The 24,719-nt window shown below is 44.9% G+C and overlaps 1 protein-coding gene across 4 annotated transcripts in view; it reads right to left on the bottom strand.

Annotated features, from left to right (window-relative positions):
- LOC116944881 (collagen alpha-1(XI) chain-like) overlaps positions 1 to 24,719 on the bottom strand; it is a 176,649-nt gene that overhangs the window by 86,935 nt on the left and 64,995 nt on the right. For all 4 annotated transcript variants that reach the window (XM_076068804.1, XM_032958737.2, XM_076068805.1 and 1 more), the window contains 16 exons: positions 21,078 to 21,152; positions 16,234 to 16,320; positions 15,766 to 15,822; positions 15,029 to 15,082; positions 14,441 to 14,494; positions 14,238 to 14,291; positions 12,290 to 12,343; positions 11,196 to 11,249; positions 10,258 to 10,302; positions 9,524 to 9,577; positions 9,341 to 9,385; positions 7,015 to 7,068; positions 5,311 to 5,355; positions 3,194 to 3,247; positions 2,401 to 2,445; positions 1,765 to 1,818 (listed from right to left, as the gene is read on the bottom strand). In XM_076068804.1, the coding sequence (XP_075924919.1) occupies positions 1,765 to 1,818; positions 2,401 to 2,445; positions 3,194 to 3,247; positions 5,311 to 5,355; positions 7,015 to 7,068; positions 9,341 to 9,385; positions 9,524 to 9,577; positions 10,258 to 10,302; positions 11,196 to 11,249; positions 12,290 to 12,343; positions 14,238 to 14,291; positions 14,441 to 14,494; positions 15,029 to 15,082; positions 15,766 to 15,822; positions 16,234 to 16,320; positions 21,078 to 21,152 (885 nt within the window). The remainder of the gene's footprint in view (positions 1 to 1,764; positions 1,819 to 2,400; positions 2,446 to 3,193; positions 3,248 to 5,310; positions 5,356 to 7,014; positions 7,069 to 9,340; positions 9,386 to 9,523; positions 9,578 to 10,257; positions 10,303 to 11,195; positions 11,250 to 12,289; positions 12,344 to 14,237; positions 14,292 to 14,440; positions 14,495 to 15,028; positions 15,083 to 15,765; positions 15,823 to 16,233; positions 16,321 to 21,077; positions 21,153 to 24,719) is intronic.

The following is a 24,719-nucleotide window of genomic DNA, read 5'->3' as shown; positions in this document are numbered from 1 at the left end:
ATTTTTTTTGGGCCCCCCCCGCTGTGTCCCCTGCGTGCGCGTACACGGTTATCGCTTAACATTTTTTGCGTGTGTTTTGTTTTGCAAAAATCCGTAGCTTTTTCGTATTTCGCGTCGAAATCAGATCTAGGGACACGCTGAGAAAATTAGACAAAGGCCGGCGGGGGGGGGGAGTGGGGTGATGGCCACGTGTACAAACAGACTGGGGATGATGGAGTTGCGTTCCTTCAATTAAGCGGCCAACGCAGAGGACGTTCGGGCTATTGCAAGCGTTTTAGAAGTAACAATAACCTTTGTAAAATAACTATGGGAGGGGAAAAAATGTCAATGAACGCTCGAGTAAACAAACCATGTGACCTCGCCGATTGAAAATGTGATTGACCATTGGAGAATTATAGGCCAATTTAGGCTGCAACATCTTTGTTTTCACCTTGAAAACCACATTACTCTACATTATGGTTTTTTTTCTCAATCTTCTGCCATGCAATAAAGACACATCATTGTGAAGAAAACAATTTTCCATTTTGGCAAAAAAAAAACACATAATTGGATTCCTAAAATAAAGGTACCAGAGGCTACTAAAAGGATAACGGGAAAAATGCTCACGCATTTGCTGAAAATTGAAATTTAATACCACTGCAAGGTCTGCACGTTCTTGATCCCACTATGGCCTTCAAAAAACACATCGCCATCTGTAATGGGCGTATTATATTTTAGCCGCCGTAAATAACAGTCATCACATTTAACATATTGGCAGTTTCCATGTGGCTTACAAACCTCCCGTGCATATAAGCGCACGCAAGAGCGTTCATCAGTGCATACCGTGCCCGTGATGCAAAAGTTAATGAAGAAAAGTTATACATTCACAGCTGACCGGTATAAAGGTAGAGGCAATAAACGCAGTCGATTAAAACATGATCTACACTTCCCTCAGCATGAACTGATTGCCACGTGCCAATGTGCTGCCCATAATACACCTGGCAAAACACGAAGTATCCTTACTGCGCGATGAGCGTCACGAACTCCCGATTCATGCCTCAAGCGCGCGTTCCCCGGCGCTCCGCGAATTGAGCGGGACCGCCGAAACGAGCTCCCTGGCCACGCGAGTGCCGTCGTCGCAGATCGACATTTGCAGACGAGGCTCGTCGGGGAAATTAACTTTGGGGCGAGATCGCGGCGAAACGCTTCAAGCGCATTTTCCAAAAGAGGACTGCCCTGAAGTTTACCGGGACTGTGCCGCTCAGTGGCTCTTGCAGCATCGTTTCTCCAAAGAAGCTCCCCGCTGGCACGCGCGACGTGCCGGCGGAAACAATCACCGACACACCACTTTGGCGCTACCCGAATTCTGCTCGCCAGCAAGCCTCGGCCGCTTTCCACGCACGGACGGGAAACGTTCTCCCGATCAGCGTGTCACGGTGCCGACGTCAGGCAGGTTTCTGGAAACATGCCACGCTGCCGGAAACGTTCACTTCATCGAGTTCTGTACTTGCTCTGCCATGGTCTACACAGTCTGTGCCGGGCTCTGTACCGGCTGTGCGGTGCTCTGTGGCCGCTGTGCCGTGCTCTGTACCAGCTTTGCTGTCACGTGAAACCGTCGTTCAGTTCATCAGGTGGCCACTCGGGGTGTGCAAAGGACGCTGCTCAGAGTCACGCGACTTTCGTGTGCGGTGCAGGATCAGCTTCCAAACGGCGCAATGCAGCCATGGGTAAACACGTCCCATTTCAGGAATCCTTAAACTTTACCTCTCTCGATACCCCACTCACCTTTGAACCTCGCGGACCGGGATAGCCTATTGGACCCTGAGGACCGGCAGGACCCTGAAAAGAAGAACAAATTGGACTTTTACACACGACTACAACACCTAGCCATCAACTAGCAATGAGAGATGTAATTTTTTTGTCGTCATTTCTCCACAATTTTATCCTGAATGCTCTATCGACGTCACGTCCCGAGAGGAAGCATCCATTTGAACACCTTGCAGAGCAGTGAGACTTTTCGTGCGAGGGAACGGACCATGGAAGCGGACACCACAGAGCTACCTCTGAGACTACCCCTCCACGTGACCTCTGGTCCACACACAGTAGAGGGAAGCACTTTAACAATCACTCTGTGGCGGAGGGAAATGCCCATCGCATGGGAGTCAGAGCTGGAATTTAGACAAATTAAGCGCAAAACCCAACGCGAAATGATGGGGGTTTTATTTTTTGTGCAGTCGTTTGTGACCGGGCTGATACCATCAACTCACTGCTATTGAGAGCCCAGTTTAATCGCAGGTGGTGCCAACTCAACGCTCCGACCACTGAGCCACACTGCTACACCCATAAAAAGATACATTTACTTCAAATTATGAAAATAAGTGCGACATTGGTGCAGAGGAAAAGAGAGGGTCCGCGTTGTACCGGAGTTCCCTTCTCGCCGGGCTGGCCTTCTTTCCCTGGGTGACCCTGCGCACGAGAAAACGAGCGAGAGAGGAGCTGTTTGCAGAGGCATGCAACGTCAGGCGGAACCTGGGCTCCTCGTCCGCAGCCTGCATCGAAGGGCCATCGGCAAATGCGCCGCATCCGGGATTCCGAAAGCTCATCTTTCGCGCGACATGTTTCGGCTGCAGTAAACGCAAGACAAATGTGCGTGGCCATCGGCCGGAAAGCTGCCGGTTTTTTTTTTGGCTTTCACAATTATTCAGCACAAAGGGTAAAGGTGCAACCGCGAACGTTTTTTCTCTCTCTCGTGCTACTGAAGAGCGTCCAGCAGAGGGAGCAATTGTCGGGAGCCCCTCTAAAGTGTATTTTTGGCCTACTCTTCCACGCCGGTCAGACCTCTTCGAAGAGGTCAGAGTACCCACACTTTACCACACCGCACACGACCTGCTGATAGACTTTACCACGGTGCACCCATTTATTCTGCTGGATCCTGGGTGGACAGAGGCGGGGGTGGTGGGGGGGGGGGGTTTAAAAACTTTGTTTCAATTGTCACACCAGGAGCTGGCATCAAACTTGCTCCCTCTGGATTGCAACTACAGTGCGCTGACCATTACACCACCGCGGTCATCGACAGCCTTTATCCAGCACAAACAGGGAAGGTTAACCCGCAGGGACCCTTGCGTGTTGTCTCTTGAGCAAAGTTAAGCATCGAGATAAGAGTTTTCATCATAAGATGCTTATTTTTTTCTCGTCTTAAAAGCTAAGACCTCACCGGAGGTCCGTCAGCCCCAGGGAGACCCGATAGTCCTGGCTTGCCCTGTGGGCCCTGCAAACACAAGCGAGGAGGAGATTGGTATCTCTGCGGAGAAAGCGTTAATCATCTCAGATTTGCCACCGATGCAGTTGTCGTGACGACCGGTGAAAACTGACCGCAGGAAGCGATCGACCCAAACTTCACGAACGAAGGCCACAAAGTTGGCCTCAGGATAAATACGAGCAAAACGGAAGTCAAGTTCCATAGTTCCATAGTTCCATTTATTTTGGTATAGCCCTGTGAGCCATTCGGCTCTTGAATCGGGTGCAACCTCAACAAACAAAAAACATGAACAAGAAAACATCTTAAAGTGACTATGTTACTGTGCAAACAGAAAATCCAGGAAAAAAAACAGCTAAATATTCCTGAAATAGCACCGTACACCAACGCTGTGTGCAAAAATCCCAGTGGGATGCAAGTCAAACAACAACAACCACAAGACAACTAAGATTAAGGCCATCAGTCTAACTCCGTACTACAATAAACAAAAACATAACCAAATAAAAAAAACGTTTTCGAAATCACCAAAATAAAAGCCATAAATGCAATGTAACGGTGATCATAGGGACTGTGACCGAATTTTTTACAATAAACTACATAAATAACATGTAACACCAAACCCTAGAGCCATATTTTAGGCCACTGAAGGAAGAAAAATGCAGTAAAATTATCGTTGCAAAGACACATGAATGGAACGCACAGCTATATATATACACACATGCTTAGGACATTTGTTGAAGGTGGACCATGATCAAAACAATGAAACATAGGTGTGAACAAATGGAGGACAAGAGTGCTTTGGTAATGAAAAGCAACATACCAATATGCCCGAATAAGAAATATTTTCAGTGAGTAGATATTTCTAGCTAAGGCAACGCTGATCAGAAACATCGCCTCTGACAAAGAATATGGAACAACATCTGTTGTCATTGCAACAGATGTTGGGAATATACACCGAGTGACAGGAAGAAGAGCACACGGATCAGAGAACGAACAGAAATCGAAGACATCACACTGACTGTTCAGAAGAGGTGTAATTTGGGCGTGGGTAGGACACACCGCGAGAAGGGATGATGACCGATCGTTTAGTCAAGTGACAGAATGGTAGCCAAATGAGAGAAGCAACCAATAAAATAACCACGGTGAAGATGCAGCAATGAGATACTTTCATGAGCACGAGTGCGTTAAGATCGTGGCATCCTAGATCCATGAGTTGTGGTGATACTATTAAACCACTATACGTATGTATATATTTTTTTTACCAGGTAAGGCCCACTGAGCCATATTTCTCTTTTTTCAGAAGCGACCTCGCCATAAATAATAGCTCAACGAAGTGGTTTATCACCTGACAATTTAAAGTAGCAGCCAAATAATCTAAACATACATTTTTAAATGTGGAGGGGGAATTCGGAGGACCCGTAGAAAAATCTACGCGGCCACGGGGAGAACATGCAAACTCCAAATATATAGTTTAACAGGCGTCAGTGTCAGATGATAACATAGGGGAAGCCCTCATCCAGCAGTGGATAGGCAAAGGCTATTGATGATGATCATGGTGATGATGAATATCTCAATAATTGTCTTCTAATGGCTTTACAGTGCACTGAGCACAAACACATTTTGTTCATATTTACTTTGCATTCATGTTCTGTCCTTCCTAGGATGCACAATCTTAAATATTCCTTGCCAAATATAGAGCGGGTGCACTGAACAAAACACTGTCATTATTGCCATGTTGAATGTGGCACTTGGTACATCGAATTAAATTGTCTCAGGAAAATAGAACGATTGCCGTTTTAATGCACGGAGATCGTGAATGCCAATTCGCGCTACAGTAGGGGTAGCAAAGGGTTTGTTGTTCTTTTGAATGACACTGTGGTTTAAAAAACAAAACCGTAACATTTAAATATATCTTTCCATGCCCTTCAAGGTTCTAAAATGAAACATTGCAGTTTGCGCTGTAATAATCTTTTGGTGGCACAGTGGCATTTTGTGTTTGCCTGAAAAAAAGTCAAAACTCCTTTTTCTCTCAAATTTCCAACGGAAACTTTCACGGTTATTAATTCGCGACTCACTTTTTCTCCCGGAGGTCCGATAGGGCCTTGTGGCCCAGGCAAGCCCTTCAAGAAAAAAATGGAAGAAAAAAAACATCACAGCACAAAAAAGATTGTAAACATTTGAGCACCATGGGGCATGAGGAATTATTTTAACAAACTGAAATGCACTCTTGGTTTCAAACAACTTGCTGAATGAACAGTGGCAATGAATTGTTGATGCATTATCTGATCTGCTTTTATAAAAGTTGCCCTAAATCGATCAAATCCAGATGACTATATTTTTTTCACATTCAGCACTCGTATAAGTTTTTTTTATCCATGTAATAACTATGAAAGCATCAACATTGTCCACAAGCACACACATATGTTTGCACGTAAACTCCACACACATTGTTTTTACATTACCGCTAGTGCTTACTCTATTGTGTAAAATAACAGGTTCATAATAATAAATTATGTTCACTGTCGCCAAGAGGAAAGAAAGAGCCTTGACATTTCAGCCGATGTTCAGATGCCACAATGACAAAGTTCACCGTCTGACATTGCTCACCACCCAATGCCCCCTGCTCTTTGCCACAACTCCGATTCGCACGGTTGGCTACGTATGGTGCAAAATAAGTTCAGCTTGCATACGCAAGTATATATAAGACTTGCTCGTAAAAACCACAATGCTTCCTTGAAGTTCAGCGGACCGAAATGTTGAGATATTGTTTTTATTTCAGTGATACTTAAAAACAGAGCTCCCCTGTTGTTATTTTCAATTTACCGGTAATTTTACTCGCGCGATCAGTGAAGCAGCAATGTGGAAACTCGCAGTGCTGTGTACATAAATTTACATACATAACACATGTTCTCCCACTTGAAGATACAATACATTAACAATACACCCCATATCCCTGCTACAGATGCTGCTTTTAGCTTTTCACTGCACGTCTGATTTATTGTAAACATTTGCAGCTGGCAAAGACAAATCAAGGAGAGATGGCACTCAATTCGTTTTTTATAGGTCGGTGAAGAATCGCTTTTGGGTTGGTGGTGTTCTGAGCAAGTTGTATTTTACAGCGGCGTAGTTATCAAGTGTGCAGGCGGCGCAAATACTCATCGGTCCATGGGCCACAGGGGCCCCAGATGGCAGGCTATCATGAGGGGTGGAAATTGGACAGGAGGGTGGGAGTGGGGTAGTTAATTTGTTGCACCAGGGCCCGTGCCAACCACGCTTGGCCACTCCGCACAAATGCTGTTGGGCGACCAGTAGGCACTCGAGTGGTGACTATTCGTGGCCATAACAACAATGACCGAGATGCTCAGACCGATCATCGTGCTCTGTTGATGGTTTTGAAGGGCTCAACTCTGGAACGTCTCTCAAGAAGAATGCATTCGTGGTGTCGAGAATGTGACTGCAAGCAGGACAATTACCAGGCATTTATTCACAGGGATTAGCGCACTGCACTATAAACTTTGCGACGTGAGTTCGATTCCTGGCCATGGCGAAGTGCAGTTGAAGCGTGGGAACCAAACCGTTGCTGAGCACCCCTTCACCAAAGTACGGTCAAATAACCTCCAAATTAGACATGGCATGGAGGGATCTTTATTCAGCAGTGGATTTACAAAGGCTGTACATTATTATTTATACTGTATCACGCAGGTTTGTGCGATTGCACGATGATTATTAATGTTTGTATGGATGATGATGATGACGATGACGATGACACCAGTTCTTACCTGGGTACCTGGGTTCCCTTGCTGTCCATTGGGCCCAGGTTCACCCTGTGGACCCTGCAGAGAGAAAGAGAAAATACACACACGGCATCCCTTTGAACCATCACCCCTTGTTAGGTTTGCACAGTGCAACTCCACCGATGCCGAGCGATGTTCGGTGCTACGTCCCGTGTTTCGCACCGTGCCCTGGGAGCTTCTTGAGAAACTGCTCGGCTTCCTGAAGAAGCTCCCGGCCCGTGCAGTGAATGTCGTACATTGTAGCAAACACCACCACCACCACCATGGTAAAAACCAAAAAAACACACCAGAGACAGATATCGACAGTTGTTACCGAATAAGTTATTTTACTGGCCTTCCTTTCTGCAATGTGCAGGACCGAGCAGGGTGCTGTGCGAGCTCAGATAAGCTCAAACAGAACACTCGCGCACCCTCGCTATCCATATTTGCCCGGACATGATGAACTCACCAAAGGTGCCGGGGTCCGCTCGGCTGTTCCCGAGGGCAGCGCGAGCAGTTGGGCAAAGATTGGAAAAGGGGTTTTCGTGTTTGCTCAACCGAAGGCAAGTGGACGGCAAGCACACACGCGGGCGACACAAACGGGAGCGCGGTCACGCGGCAGCGATGACGACGCGCGGACGGCAAGTGACAGGGCTGGCACGTGCACAGGGCGTTTGCAACAGCTGGAAGGGCCGAGTAAAAACAATCTGCTTGGAACAAAGCCCCTTTAGAGACACTCGTGCGGAAGGGCATTTTTTTTGGGGGGGGGGGGTCGCGACGCGTTTGTTGTTGTTGTCGTTCGGCATGAAGTCCGACGTTTCGCTCTGCGTGCTAGAGGCAGCTTCCTCGGGAATTGGACAACACGTCGTGCAATTCGATAAGCTGCACCTTAGGAGAGTTTACCAAGAAGCATTTTTTTGGGGGGGCGGGAAATTAAATGAATAAATAAAACAAAGAAATAGGCATCCCGTATGTATTTGCGCGCATACATGAATACGTAATGTGTTCTAGTTTGTCTGTTATTGGCATGCCGGGCTTATTTTAGCTCACGGCATCATTTTTTCCCAATCAGAAAACTCGACACCGGTTTCAACATTTCGAGTCTCATCAGTAGAGACAGGTCGGTTAAAAATGACTAATGTTTCGCCAGAGATTATTGACTGGAGCACTCCATCTCGAACCAGCGGGCGGGGGTGGAGGCGCTCATCAGAAACAGAAAGCAATATTGTAAAATAACTCGTGACGCACTTATGTGGAAGATTCTGGGTAATTATATAAATAAGTCGGAATCCATTCTATATTTACAACGTAAACATGAAATGTGTTATTCTGTAAGCCGACTGGCCTTGCGCTAACTAGCAGCAATTGTTTAACGAGCCTGATTATGCGGATGAGATGTGACATGTCAACACCGGTCCAGAGTTTTCTTGATTGCAATTATACGATTCAAGATATTTGTTTTGGTACCAATGTATTAATGCTAAAAAACAATGCACGCGAATATAAGAGCCAAGTGCAGGCGTGCTGCCACAAACGAATTTAACGCACCAAATAGAAATGAAACACACCTAATACTTTTGACTTAAATACATCTAATACCTAATACTCTACCCCAGCAACGTTCATCAATAACACACTGCCCTGAATGGATTTTTTTTCCTTATAGATTACGTTTCAGGCAATGGCCCTTCTACATAGCACTCGATCATCACTGCCAACACGGTATCACAAAAAAAATGTCTTAATACTGTACAGCTATACAAAAGTGCACGCACCACTGCATTGTGAATTCACATCACATGATCCGCGCGGCTTATTATCAGCCTGGATATTGAGCACCTTGAGGGACCCCCAACAAATCCAATGCAAGCTATAAAATTACACTGTGATTCCTGCATTGTTGCACAGGGATGCCTCTGCTTGCTCATAAAATGCAAATTCACACTCGTGGCATTTCTGCTGGAGAGTGAGACGGTGCCTTCTGGGTAAAAGTTGCGAGGATCGGTGAAACCAATGCAAACACTTGGCAATATCAATAAGGAGCATGTGTATCTCTTGTCACGGGCTGACATAGCGGAGATAACCAAACAAAAATAAGTGCTCGCACTCTCTCGGACGTGTCAATCTGAATGTGTCTTTCGTGTTGCGGAAAAAAAATGCACGATTCATTGGAAGCGTGTCAAGCGCTGTCTATCGCGTAAAACCCCTCCCCCACGTGTTTATTGTCTTTTAATGCACTGCTGAAACGTAATCTGTATTAGCGCACGGATATTTTATTGGCAGAAATGTTATTGGCTATTCGCGTACGATGGGAGATAAAAATCGGGCCTACCAAATTTCCTTTCGCTCCTGGAGGGCCGTCAGTCCCACGGGGACCCTGTTGGAAACAGCAATCAAGTTACGTTGCAATGATATTAATGGCCTAAGCATGACTGTCATTTATTTTCTAGATAACGGATCTTCGAGCGAGTTTTATGTCACGTCTGGTAACGTTGACTTGACGGATGATACTCACGGGCAACCCCGACACCCCTGGAGGTCCCCTGGGTCCTAACAGACCCCGCGGTCCCTGGAAAAATAATAATAATAATAATAACAATGATATAACAATTAAGCAACAGTTTGGAGAAGCATGTCCCGGTATTATGGCATCATTTTGCACCGTTGAGAAAGTCAGTGGGGCATGGGCAGGAGACACGTCGCTGCTAGGTTGACGCCGGACGGTCAAGGATAATGATGGGAGCGGCAGTCAAGGAATGAAACCGCGTCGGCGAGGACGAGATGATGGAGCGATTCGATGGGCTCGCTGTGCAGACGCCGGGCGGACTATTACATCGCAGGATTGTGAGAATTGGCGGCAGCTTGAGGCGGCCCTTAAATCCAGCAGTGGAATGACAATGGCCGATGACGACGATGATGATGATGATCACGATGATGATGATGATTATGATGAAGTGTTCACTACAACGCTGAGGTAAAGAATGAGATTCAGCCTTTTCTGTCCGGGTCAGCGGCCCAGAAATTATCCCCACACCCGTCACACCACATCCACTCTACCTCTCGCCATGACGGCGGTAGTTCAACGGTCTACCAGTGACCCAGAAAATATCCAGTTGGAAATTAAGTCCTTGCATTGAGGTTAAACATACTGTGGGATAACATAAGCCACTGAAACTCACAGACCGTAATATCAAGGTTGTGCACGTGTTTGTTACGTGCGGACAGCTGCACACTTTACTTTATACTTACAGGTTCCCCTGGCATCCCTCGTGGTCCAACTTCACCATCCGAGCCCTACATTTAGAAAATGTTGGGGGGGGGGGGGGTGAAATTAGGTTCGGTTAGTTTGCTTAACCAGGTGACAACTCAAGAGACCAGGTTAAGTCTCATTTGCAAGAGCGACCTGGGGCATTCGTCTGTCAGTCAGAGGGTGTAAAATCCAAATTGAGTAATTTAGGGGTCATTTTTGAAAGTGGCAAAATGTGGACCCTGACGATGGCACACAATGGCCTACTCTTGCGAATGGCGTCAGGGGGATCTATTAACGTCCGCTGTGGGGCAGACGACGAACATTACCATGGTTATTACGAGGGACGCGGGGGGGGGGGATGTTGAACTTCTTTCACACCGTATGTAGCCAACCACGTGAATCGGAGGGGTGGGGTTAAACAAATTACAGAGCAATAAAACGTCGGTTATTTTTTTTCTAGTTTCTTCAAGAAAGCAACACTTAAACCTAGACGTTGATTGCGCTGTGTAACACGGGTTGAATCTGGGGATGGGACAAGTGGCACAGCGGTTAGCGCACTGCCCTTATGAACCCGGTCACTGAGTTCCATTCCCAGCCGCGAGTAACATCAGCTGTGAGTGATAACGGAAACGGCCACGGGTTCCTACTTCACGAAACCCACGCCGGCGAATGTGGTGAAGTATGGTTGAAAGAAAAAAGCAACCGCTGTGTGACCGACATGGCGATTGGCACGGTTGGCTACGTACGGTGCCAAATTATTTCAACGTGCAGGCATACATGGCGAGGGGAGGCCTTCATCCAGCAATTGACCGACAGAGAGTTGTAAGTTACTTTAATATTTTTAATAGCATTATTATAAATATATCTGAGCTTGCGCAACTAAAAGCAATCACAAATTGAGAATCGATATTATTTGTCCCAATCGAATGTTTATTACCTTCTCGCCATCCTCTCCAGCTATTCCCAGAGGTCCGGGTGGGCCCACGTCTCCCTGATGACAGACAGAGTCCATTCATCAACATAAACAAGGCAGGAGCCATTTGGGTGGGGGGAGGGTAGGGGTGGGTGGGCAAAAGTTTTTCAGAGGTGGGGGGAGGGGTGGTGGGTGCAGGCTGCTGCATGGATACCGTGCAGGCGAAATTATGAATGTGTGCGGGGAACATGAGCACCGTGCTGGGGTGACAAAACACACCGATACACAATGTGAAACCGATGCCATATCAACTCATGCAGCCAGCTATGGCTCTAGGATTTGGTGTTACATGTTATTTATGTAGTTTATTGAAAAAATTCGGTCACAGTCCCTATGATCACTGTTACGTTGCAATTATGGATTTATTTTTTAGTGATTTCGAAAACGTTTTTTGGTTTGGACATGTTTATTTTGTTATAGTACGGAGTTAGACTGATGGCCTTAATCTAAGTTTTCTTGTGGTTGTTGTTGTTGTTTGACTTGCATCCCACTGGGATTTTTTTGCACACAGCGTTGGTGTACGGTGCTTTTTTCAGGAATATTTTGCTGTTTTTTTCCATGGATTTTCTGTTTGCACAGTCACATAGTTTTCTTGTTCGTGTGTTTTTGTTTGTTGTGGTTGCACCCGATTCAAGAGCCGAATGGCTCACAGGGCTATACCAAAATAAATAAACTGAAACTGAAGCTAAACACAATTGCACTGGTACACAACGTGAAACAAATGCCGTACGGACACTGTGCTGACTCGAGGCATGGACATGTGATCTCTCTCTGTGCAATGTGGCATTTTTTTGGTGGAGGCGGGGGGGTGGCAATGGAGCTGGGTGGGGGGCCAGGGGCATGGGAATTAGAGGTGTTGATTGGTGGGCGAGTTGGGGGGGGGGCGGGGGGAGGCACCATCAGAAAAATCTTACCAACGCCCCCTACTGCACAAGGGGACATCCTTCATTGACCGTAATGGTACATATGTTAGAATCAAGCACCGTTACCTCGTTTGAAATGTAAACAGAACGACAATGCTATGTGTATCGAGTTGTGAAGCTTGCTATGATACCCACTCGGTTGCCCTTTTCTCCAGGAAGCCCGGGCAGGCCATCGAATCCTCGGTCGCCCTGATCACAAACAAACAAGGTGGGGGGAGGGGGGTGGATCTCGCACATGCGCGGATACTGGAGACACTTGCCAACATGCGATTGTCCTCTGAAGTATTTAACGAGTGATGATAACGGTAGTGTTTGTTGCCAGGTGCACAGGAAGCAGCACGGGGCTCAGATAGCGGCTCTGACAGGGGAGGGCACGAGCAATCTTTTTAGTCAATGTGGCCGGCTTTCTGTTGGGCAAGTCCCAAATAGCAACACCACTTTCGAACTAAAGTTTTGCTCGTGCAGTATTGGATCATCTCTAAAAGTGTTATCACGATCCCTCCATTACAGACAGACATATAATCGCGTTTAACCTTAGCCGGACAACCTTGAAAATAACATCTATATATTAAAAAAAGCATGACGACAGTGAACAAACAAGCACAATTAACAATATCGCAGTGGTTAGTGCACTAACCCAGTTTCACGCACGGCTATGCACGCAGCGCAAGGGGAAATTGGCCTGTTGTGAAAGTGCGACGTGGTGGTGTTGGTTCCTACAACCCTCTTGCATGCTGTTGTTGGTCTTAATAGCTGCCTGGTAATAGAATGTAACACACCATTTTCCAGTTTATGAAGCGTAACCATTACATCTTTGTTAATTCTATTCAGGTATTGATGGAGCAGCAGCATCTTGACGGGTCATAGGCCTGGCACCTCCACTTTATCTATCATTGGATTGACAAAGGGCTGTAAATAATTGCTAAATAATACTGTATATTCAAAAACACGTACACGTGTAACGTAGTCATCTCATAAAATCTGTATCGTTTTATTATTGTAAATAATACTTTGTTACACGACGTAAGTAAAACTATGTCCTGTGATGTCACGTTTTTTTGGGTCAATCTGAAACAAAAACAAAAAACGTCTCTAATCGTCCAAAAATTCATATATACGCCCGATTTTATCATTCTTCAGGGATAATCCCAATCTGGGAACGTATCGTTGATACGTGTGTAGAAATGTTAAATATTTGAGAAGCTTCACAGATGTGATACAGACATTGATAGAAGGGAAGATGTAGGTTGTATGTGTATAGTCGTTGACCTAGAATACATTTAAAAAACCTGCAACTATTAATTGCAGTGTTCTGAACAACAATCAAATTATATTGTGGCTTCGTCATATGGCCCAGGGCTAGTTAGGGGGCCACTGGCAGGCTATGGGTTCAAACGGTGGTCACGACTTTGCATCCATAAATAAACGCGATGTTCGTTCATCCTACAAAGAGTTCGGTGGTATTTTTGCAACGCTATTGGAATGTGATTCGTAGCTTCACGTAGAGTTACTCATGCATTTCCTCCTCCTGATTTTAAAGTATACAAACTTGCTCACGTTTAGCAATCACACAAATGGCAGTGTTGAATAGCCCTCGTACCAAACACACGTGGACTTTTATATCACATGAAAATAATCTGCAGGTCTTAAATATTGTATTTAATACTTTTTTTATCACTATTCTATCACTATTACCGTGGCCACTACGGCCACGAACTCCACTCGTCGATTCCTCCCCCTATGGTGAGGACTCAATCTAAGAGACCCGGACCGTTTTGTCTCATCCATCACACTCCGTTTAACCACCACACTGCAGGTCACAACAATTCTCCCCTCTGCTTATTCCCTCGGCACTGCTCGACTTAGGAATTCCAAACCGATTGTCTCTCTCTCTCTTTTTTTCTAAGTTCTTCAAATAATCTTGCTAAATTCAAGAAAGACATTAACTCTATTACACCTCCAAGTAGTAATGTCTGTGAATGGTTGCTTGGCGTTTTTGGGCCTTCGGGCCTGTGATATATACATAAAGCAAAATATAAATATATATGTACCCATATATATTACATGATAACAGTTGTGTCACCTTAATGCCATTTTCTCCAGGAAGGCCTCTTGATCCATCAGCACCTGCTCGGCCCTGAAGACGAAAAAAATGGAACAGATGGTGCGAGCATTGGTAGGTCCCAAATAAATGACAACGCTCTTTGGCAAATGCCCTGTGTTACTGTATTTATCATGTAGCAGCGCACGTAATATTCCTTGATTAAAATCACGATATCTCCTCACCCTCTTTCCAGCTTTTCCTGCAGGTCCTGGTGAACCCTGTGATCCTCTTGGGCCCTGAATTATGAAGCACATTTACAGCAGACAACTGTCATTGCACGAAGACATTAAACGCCGTGCCAATTGTCATTTGCGAATTCAACATTGCAAACATTTTTTATTTCTCCAGCAACAACATTAATTTGTGGACAGATAAACTCGGTTTTCTATAGCGCAATTCGCGCGAGGCCTCAAAGCTCTTTGCATGAGAAGAAAGTCTGCAGCAAAAACAGGTGAGTTTTAAGATGTGGTTTAAAGAAAGTGTAACATGGACTGAGGAAGGGGATTCCACAATCGTGGAGCCTGGCTGCAAAAAAGCCTCCGTCTCCCATCGGACAACAAAGCCTGGTCTTCGGAATTATAATGAGTAGACCAGAATAAACAGATCTAAAGTTTCCACAGTGGAATATAAAACGTAAGCAGAGTGGTGAAATATTAAGGAGTCAACTCATTCAAGGCCTTAAACATGTAAAAGGAGAATTTTTGAGTCGTTTCAGTATTTTATTTTTGCAAGAGCAAAGCTGTTTGGTTCTGTGAACTGCGGTCATTCACCTGAGGTCCATGATCTCCAGCTTCTCCCTTCAATCCCGACCCACCTGGCAAACCCTACAAACGAAATGACGATGCATTTAATCCACCAACCAGGTGACTCAGCTGTCTCAGCTGTAGAGGCAGTGGCCTACAGTCGGAAGGTTGCCGGTTCAAATCCAGGTTGGGAGCCCATCACCACGATTCGTTGGATAAAATAAATATAACTTTGTGGGGAATTTAACCGCGGTCATTGTATGGATACACTTTCCCCTGCCATAAGAATGAGGTTTTTTTTTTGCTTTTATTATTTTAAATTTATTTTTATTTAAAATTGTAATTTTATTTTACTATTTTTTATCGTGGGTTTTTGCTTTTATTATTTTCTATTTATTTTTATAAATATTTTATTTTATTATTACTTATTTTATTTTCTATCTACGTGACTTTACCAAAATAACCAAGAATATGAATAAGAATGAGGGATTGGCACCACTGGCTCAGGGCTGTAAATGGGAAATAATTACCAGCTCATTGCTCATCAGTGCAAAAATTCATTTTTTTTACTTTTAAAATAACATATCGGATATAATATGAGTAAAACTAACTTTTGTACTAATCCAAAAATAACACAAAGACTGTGCATAACTCTAGTCCCGTTAAATCAAATGCAAACTAAAACTTACTTCTTCAACAAGTACCACACTTCGTCACAATCGTCTGATTAATGAAAAAAGTGGCATAATGTTTATGTTACTCACCACAGGGCCTGTCCTTCCCGTCAAGCCCATTGGACCAGGAGAGCCACGCATGGCAAGCTGAACGTGACGGAAAGCACACACACACGCGCGCACCTTAATTATCCTCAGGGTTCCTTCACTCTCTCACTCAGGCGCCGAAAGCTCGAATCTTTGGTGGTCCTTTATTAGAGCAACAAGGGCGAAAAGAAAAGAGAGAACTCGTCGACAAGTACGACACGGCGTTACGTCTCCGGATTCCGCACGTGCGATTCGCGCAAACATGGTGCCCATATCCAGGTGGCACCCGTAGCTCACCAACACCGTGCGACTCCGTTTGCTTCTGACATCTTCTGACAAACAAGGCCACCTGCACTCCGTCACATCACGTCACACCGCCCCCCTCCCCGCTCCCTCCCCCCCCCCCCAACATCTCACAGAGGCTTTAATTTTTCCAATCGCACGCAATGGGAATGGTGCAGCAGAGCTTACCCGTGCCTGCTGCAAGATCGCCTGGGCTTGAGCTTCTTGGGCTGAGACAGCCGGCCCTTTGCCATCTGGGTCGCTGCCAAAACGAAACTGGGAGAAAACAAAACGCAAGTTGGTTTTGAGTTTCGGAAACTTATAAGTCAAGCTTGAATTTCTTGATCGCCCAGGCGGTGGTCGTTTCCCCTTTTTACAGCCCTGATCTGGTAGTGGAAATTCCACATTCCTCTGGCGTGGGTGTTGAGTCTATCCACATGACCTCGAAGTGTAATTCAGTAAAAGATTCAAGCTCTGAGAATGCAAAAATACGACTGTGATTGTGACTCAATGAGCGTTACTCTGTGGCATGCCTTGGAGTAGATAAGTGCTGCCCCCCTAAGTGTTGACCAGAAATCAGAGGTAACTCTGTGATATCTACTTCCATGGGCCTTTCTCGTGTACGAAGGGTTGAACAACTCTGCGAAATATCCAAATGGATTCGAATCTACGTTCAATGAGTGGCTGGGCCTCTTTACGTCTTATCCCCCCCCCCACCCCAAGCTGTGGAACTAACTTCCATCAAATATTTGATCTGCTAAGTCCCTCGGTTTATTTAAGTGAAGCGCTTCCACGCGCTTCCACGCGCTTCCTATTTGCTTCCCACGTGCTTCCCACTCGCTTCCCACTCCACTTGTTTTCTCATTCATTCATACCTGATGACGGTCGCTTGTGTTGCGATCGAAACGTCGTATTCTATTATTGAATGTATTTTCTTTCTACGTGACTTTACCGAAAGAACCAAAGAGTAAGTGCAAAATTTGTATTATTGTTAATCAAATTAAACAGGATGCTGTCGTGGACAAAGTCGTGGTAGCTTTAACAATGGGGCAAATATAATAAATCCCTCGCCCCCTACCCCATCCCACCGCCTCTGTCCACCCAGCTTCATAACGACATAAGTTGTCGACTGGTAGGTCCTGTGCGGTGGGGTAAAGTGTGGTCGTGTGGATTTTTATCCGGGTCCTCCGGTTTTCCCCCTCTACGTTTAGACTCAACGTCACGCGCTTTGAGTGTTTTGGCTGTTGTGAACGTCCACAAGATTAGCTACTTCGTTGAAGCTCTCATATATGGCCAGACCGCTTCTGATAAAACAGAGGAGTAGCTCAGTGGGCCCTTAACTGGTAAAATAAAAAAAAAAGTTTGTAGTTTTAGTTTGGGTACTTCCACCACTTCCATGATGTGTGTGACCAGCGTGGAAGGGGAGGCACAAATGCCCTCTGGCGTCTGGATGGGCTCTCAGGAACTCAGGAACCATTTTAGGCACTTCCTGCACCATTGGTATGAGCAAAGCAATGTCAGTTCACTTCTTAAACAGCACCAATCCCAAGAAAAGAGTGAACTGGAAACCAAGTGGCAGACTGTGGACTCCCAAATACGTCAAAAGGCCGCCAGACAATTACAGACTCCTTCTGATCCTCGGCTGCAAGCTGGTTAAACCCTCGCTTCACTTAGAAAATCAAATTAAATCAGCTTCATTCTGGCTGACTTGGTCATAGTCCATCACTTGAGGAAAATGATCCCCGTGACATTATGAGACTTTTTTCGAAGCCATTGATGGTATTCCACGGGATAAGGGAAGTTCAAAATTACGCCCTTTAAAACTGGTCGAGCGTGATAATGGATGAAATACACTTATTGCTGACAAGTCACAAAAAAAAAACGCAATGCGTTTGTCAATAACACTGTCCTAAAAATGTTTTTTTTTTAAACGGCATTTTCCAGATTATAAAACAGAATTTCCCAGTGATATCCACGTTTGTGGGCCGTTAAAGCTATAGGCGCGTGCACGTGCAAATCACGTCACGGGACCCTTAACATTCAGAGCGAGCCGGCGGAACGTCACATTTGTACGTTCGAACGCATTCGTTAGCGCTTGGCTCCGTCCGGAAAGGAAACCGGAGTACTACGGAGAAACCCCACGAATCGATTCAAAGTATTGCTGTACTGTGCTGTCATCTCCTACCACCAAGCCTACCAGAAACACGTGTTATTCCCGGGCAGTCTCCCATCCAGGTACAAGCCATGCTCAACCCTGCTAATGAAGAGGGTTGGAACCAGTGGCGTCACTCGGGCTGGTGTCACCCAGTGCGTTCACTCATTGGTGTCACCGCTCATGGATCTACGCCTGTACCAGACCATACAGAATACTTAGTAATGTTTTTTTGTTGTGCTAATGTTACTCGTAAATCGTAATTCCCGTAAATCACTGAATGTAATAGTAGTGACATGAACAACTAGCAACATTTTAATTACACCTTTAAATTATATTTCCTTTAATTACTTCATTCTCAAAAAGGTTATTGATATAGGTTCACAAATACTAATTACCACAATATTGTAGCTAAAACACCAGAAAATTAGACAAAATCAGCGACTATAAAAACACGAGCAGCAACGAAAACAACAGCGCGTGCCCGTAGCGCGTGCAGACGAAACCACGTGACTCGAAAGTGTCATCAAAATTGGGTAATAATGACAGCTCTGACCGGAGCGCATTAGAAGGTTCAAAAAGTAAATTAGCACAGAGTTTTAGCCTTGTAGGAATATTGATACAGAACATGTAAGCTGGGCTTACGAAACGTGTTTTGTTGTTATAACTAACTACAGGGATATTTGTTTTTATATAAAATTATACATTTCTGCTGAAACACTACACAAAAAAATGTTATAGACAGTCATTTTGGTGTCACCCCCCTCTGATGATGTCACAAGGTGTGGTCCGCACCCCCCGCAACCCGCCCCCCCGTGACGCCACTGATTGGAACAACTCTCCCTTCTGATGATTTGATGAATTGTCAAAAACCTGGGTCACAATTTGATTTAAGAATCGATTCCGTTTTTTTGTTCTCTCTCCTAACATTTATTGCAGTGAATGGTAGCGCCTACAGTGGCTTGCGGGGGTAATGTGAACCCCTGCTTAAATAATGATTATCCATGTGATTGCACGCATGCATCGTGAGCTTACGAAATCAGAATATGAATGGGTGAATTGACCCAGCACTCCACCCATTCGCTCCGCACCTCCAGATGTGTACGGTTGGCCGTGTGCGGTGCGAAAGAAGTTCAAAATATGTACATGCAAACTGCTATTTTGGGTTGTCATCTCTAACGTTCAAATAACTGGGACAGACTGAGGGAATAAGATTATCTCACAATACATGTGCATGCATTTTCTTGAGTTGTGTATTAATAGACAGTTGACAACAACAGGGATGTTCAACATCCCTTGGAGGATCTACAGATGTTCCATAACTGCTTCGCTTCGGAGATCTGATGAGGTCAGGCAAATTGATTAAATCATTCAGAGTATTTTGGCTTTGGATCATTGAGAACATTGCACATGTGAAGAATGAGCAAAACCCTAAATTTTGTTTTGTCTGTGTAACTTTGGATTCCGTATAATGTTTACATGAACAAAAATAATGTTGTATATTCTGCGAAAATTGTCATATTAATAATAATAGGGGTTTTCCCCTTTTTTCTGCCGACAAAACTGAAACCTTTTACAAGGAATAATGTTGACATTAACCACAATACTTGCAGTCAGAATGCAAATAAAAAACAACACTCTCATACTATATACATTGTCCCTGAAACTGATTGGTCCACACCAGAGACAGCTTTCCTTAGAGCCTCGTCTCATTCGGTGTTCGACCAGATGACGCCAAAAGGCACACAGTTCAAAGACAATGCCACTATCAGAGTAATGAGGGCTCGGGGTAAACATCTACATCATGAGGCCTCCTTTGCCAGTACCAAAATATGATAATAGGGGTTTTCCACTTTTTTTCTGGCAACAAAACTGAAACTTTTTGCATTAACCTTTGGATTTATTGCATTTCAGATAGAAAAAGGGGAACAAATATGTATTTCCAATTTAAGAAGGGATTTTTGTTCAATCTGTTCCATTCCTGTATTTTCTTTGCATCCAGCGCAGTATGAATTAGAGAAAATATAAAAAAGGGTTTAACATGTATGCTGTTTTATAAAGAACAAAAAATATCCACAAAGTGATATCCACAGGATCCCAACATATCTTCCGATTAAATTATCGATTTCAGGTTTGGGAAATCATGATGGGAAAATCATTGTAAATCTGAAGCCTTGGTATGGTGTAATAGCATTTGTATATCATAGGTTGTCCGTAGCATCATAATATAATTACTATATTTGGACATTCTATAGCCATGGTAAGACAAAATAATAATGGAAAGCAAACAGCAAATGAGGATCGTACGCATAATGTACACGGTTATTGAATAAGTTGTGTGTCTGATATGTACACATGAATAGAGGATACCCCTGAACATACTTCACTATGCTGGTCAGTGCAGATTTGTGAAGGCAAGGATCATAGACATGGGAGCACCGTCGTACAGTGCAACAATGGGATTTGCTGCACTGATTCCCTCTGCTGCTCGCAACGTAACCACGCAGCTACGTACATACACAACCTTTGTTACGCACGGTAACAGTACATCCAAGCACTATCCAGGCTCAAACCTGCTTGACTTCCGAAAAATGTCAGTTTTGGGCACATCCAGGGCGATCAACCGCATAACCGGTGTGTGCAAGCAAAACATAAAAAGTCCACACACAAATCATCAACGAGAGGGAGTGAGGGTTTTCAGTGGGCCTGTACTGAGCAAGAGTACTGACAGCAAGAAGAGGGTGCATTGCATATTGTGGGGAAGAGTGCAGCAAAGGAGAAGGAGTGATCTCCCACGCAGCAAATGCTGTGGGAGAATGCGGCGCGTGCTGGAGAGAGGGAGACAAAACGAGGTTGGTGATGGAGTCTGCGTACAACTCACGGGCAGCATGAGCATCGTTCCAGGGGGCCCAGGTAACCCGTCAGCTCCCGGCAGACCTGGTCGACCAGAGGGCCCCTATGTAAGGCACAGACACACACACACCAGACAGCACAAACGGTCACCACGTCAGAAATCTGGTACGTCACTGAAGCGTTAAAGATCAAATATATTTTACACACAAAAATTTGCAACAATGCAATCGCGCTTTAGCCTCAGCTTTCATGGCAAGCTTACCTATGGTATTATGAGGGAGCTAAGGCCAATACAATTTTGCAGAGATTAATATAAATCCACCACCCCACCACCACCGTCCAATTCAAGCGGTGCTCACGCATGGGTGAGCGGAGGCCAGGATGTGGTGCTGATTAATGACTGCACAACCAGTCGCGTGTCCAAATCTGATGAGCCAGGCTTTTCCGCCCACCCCTTCCGTGAAATGTACCTTTAGCGAACATATATGCACACGCGCGCACGCACGCCGCATCTACCAGGACGCGTTTAAAGTATCACACACTCTTCTACACGCCTTAAACGGGACCACATCTACACACTTTCAAAAGATGTATTGAGCGTCGAGGGCACTTTAAAATCTCGATTTCAAAATTCATTTCTTGAGCGCTGCTTTAGTTTCTTGGCCCTCCCTCCCGCACCTCCGATTGGCATGGTTGGCTACGTACGGTGTGAACGAAGTTCAACGTACACAGATGTCAAGTGACATACTAGGTTACAGCATCAGGAGGTGGGGGTGGGGGGGTGTGGCATCAATAATCTGCAGGAGAAAAAGTAATCTTCAGATACGAATGCGCATCTTAAATGAGCCCCGTCTCACACCGCTGCTGAATTTCATTACCAGCCGAGAAAAAACTGAGATGCAATGAAAAATAGAAAAATTACGTTTTACATGTTTTAACGTCTCCAAAAATATGGTGACCAAAAAATACCACGTACGGTTCTGTCAAAGCAATGTGAGACCGTGCACAATGCCGGGTAAAATGTGAAAGGTTTATTAAAAAATATATATCACGTTATAATTTATGCATTCAACAGAAAGAAATAGTTTTGTGCAGTTCAATGCATTTAAGAGTGTTAAAATGTGCCACATTAATGGAAAACAACTTAGTAATTTATAATACATGATCTTGATGAAGCAAGTATATTACGTGCCAGTGTGAATTGCCACAAAATTGTTTGCAATTACAGTGCTAGGCATGGCATCAGCAATATATTCATTGGGGAAGCAGGGAATGAAATTCTCTCTCTCAACCACTAGGTAGCAGTGCCACACTGCCCAATAACGAATATTAAACCGCTGCTGTGGGGGAATAAACCTGACGGCGATGTTTGCAATTCGGTGACCCCTCGTTCCAAATAATTCTCAATACGTTTTGATGATTGTTTAAATGTCGTGAATGGGTGGGGATTTTCACTCCGAATCAAACCCATCGTCCGTCGTGAGCTTAGACGACTCCATGACTGCCGCACGATAATAATTTAACCAATCCTACGCAGATCATTTACCATTGGAGCCCCCCCCCCCCCCGCCGTCCGTACATTTGATAATCGTGCCATAGGGAGTCGAGGCGTAAGGTGAAGTAGTGCCAATTCTGGCAACTCGAGAATCGGCAGAGCGTCACCTCGTTTTGCGAAGAGACAATTTAGACGAAATTCTCCGATGTAGCTTCTACAGCAGCTGCCAGAAAATGCTCGTTCAAGCTGGGAAGAGTGACCCTCGGGGAAAGACTTAATTCTACGAGCATGCATCACACACACAGGGCTTCATTTCCCACTCGATATTTCCCAGAACGCTGCGGGGCTGCCTTGAAGCAGGGATCACTGGCGGAAGGCACGACCACTAACTATAATGCAAGAGATCACAGTCTATGATAATCCTATACGATTGTACCCTATATTACCATAATCCTATAATTAGGTTGAAGAAGAAGGAGGAGAAAAATAATAATAATAGATGCATCGATTCACCGATGTTGCCAGAGTGGCTTTCTTTGCCAAAAACTAAAATAGGTGCCAAAATAATTCCCGTAACAGCTTTTCCAAACTCTTCCGGCTGAAGTTTAGCTCAGCATACGTGGTGTAATGTGAATACGCAACGAATTGGGCTGGTACGTACGGCATTGGCAGCACTTTTCCGAACGGTTCCTATTCCCTATGCTCTCTCTACGCCGCTGTTTAAACAGGAGGTGAAACGGCACGGCAATTACCGTGAGCTGCAGGATGAATAGGTTTTCGAACGGGCATTTATAAGTATACATTTCAGCCACTCGTAACAGCCCTCTGTCAACCCAACGCTGTGCCAAGGGCTGCCCCCACAAACCACGTCGGTCATGGGGAGCTGTTGGACCACACTTTATCATTGCTGCTCAGGACAGGTTTGGCTGGTGAAGGGAGGTGTTGCACCCAGGATGTGTTTTGGATATCACTCACCAGCGATTATTAGCCGTGGATGGGTCGTCGTCTTCAATTGCGCTAACAGCTTGCACCACTGCCCCCCCCTCCCCACCCCGCTCCCCCATGATGTAATTATTATAATATGGGACTCACAATTGTTTTTTCCAAATGCAGTTCCCACAGGTGAATTTGGTTCCGTGAGGAGGACGACTGCTTTGTGGATATCTTAAGGTTAAATTGTACCGAATGAGTAAGAAGTGGGTGAAGGAGACAAGAGGGTTGTTGGAACTGACTTGGCTAGCCGTTTATTGCAGCGGATGAAATTTCCGAAATTTCCCCCACAAAATAACTGAAGTTATTATCGCGGGACAGGAGGCCAGTCGGCCTGACAGAGAGGCACATTGTGCTAACCTTGGCAACAACAACAACAATAACAACAACAAAAAACGACGGATAAATAAATCTCAAGATATAAAATAAACTAAGGGGACTGTTTTTTGTTTCTTCCTTTACGTGCAACAACGGCGGCCGTGACATCAGAAAGTGCAAATGAGACAGAGAAATTGAGCGCGCACACCGACGATGAACGGAAGCGCGAGATGCCGCTCGGCGAGGCACTTGGCAATGTCCTTTCACCTCGGCGCATCGTTTTCAAAGAAATGATCCCGTGACGGAAAAAAAAAACATGTTTCGAAGGATAGCGGTGCAGATTTTGTCACGAGATTAAAAAAATGACGACGGAAATACCATGGCGCACGTGAAGCAATGAATGATTCTTCAGCACCGCCTCATACTTTGAAGTGTGAAGGTTTTGTTTTAGGGAATTGCAAAAGAGATGTGTGGGGAATATCTGATTGTAGACATTTGTAGGCAGCATTTTTTTGCCGTGTCATTTTAAGGTCACGTCCGGGTTTTTTGTGACTTTTTTTCTTCTTGTTTCAAAAACGAGGAATTGCCACTAATGTTTTATTACGTTTCGTCTGGAAACCCCTCGCGGCCGTGGTGGCTACAATTTGAAAATGGGGCACAATGATTAAAGACCCGCTGAAGGGGTAATTGCAACCTCATTACGCTGTAATTACTGAGAGGCAAAGCACTCATTTGTAAAAATCTTGACTAATAAATACAAGGCCGCTGTATCCAACGCATTGTCTTTTGTTTAATCAGCCAGTTATAAATGAAGTCCCTTAATCTATTCATTACGTTTACAATTTTCCATGCAGATAACACTGCCGA

The sequence above is a fragment of the Petromyzon marinus genome, chromosome 22 (genome assembly GCF_048934315.1).
Source record: "Petromyzon marinus isolate PM22_M1 ecotype Great Lakes invasive population chromosome 22, UKy_Petmar_22M1.pri1.0, whole genome shotgun sequence".
Lineage (NCBI taxonomy): Eukaryota > Metazoa > Chordata > Hyperoartia > Petromyzontiformes > Petromyzontidae > Petromyzon > Petromyzon marinus.
Note: the sequence above shows the minus strand (reverse complement) of the source record. Positions and strands in the feature narration are given on the sequence as shown.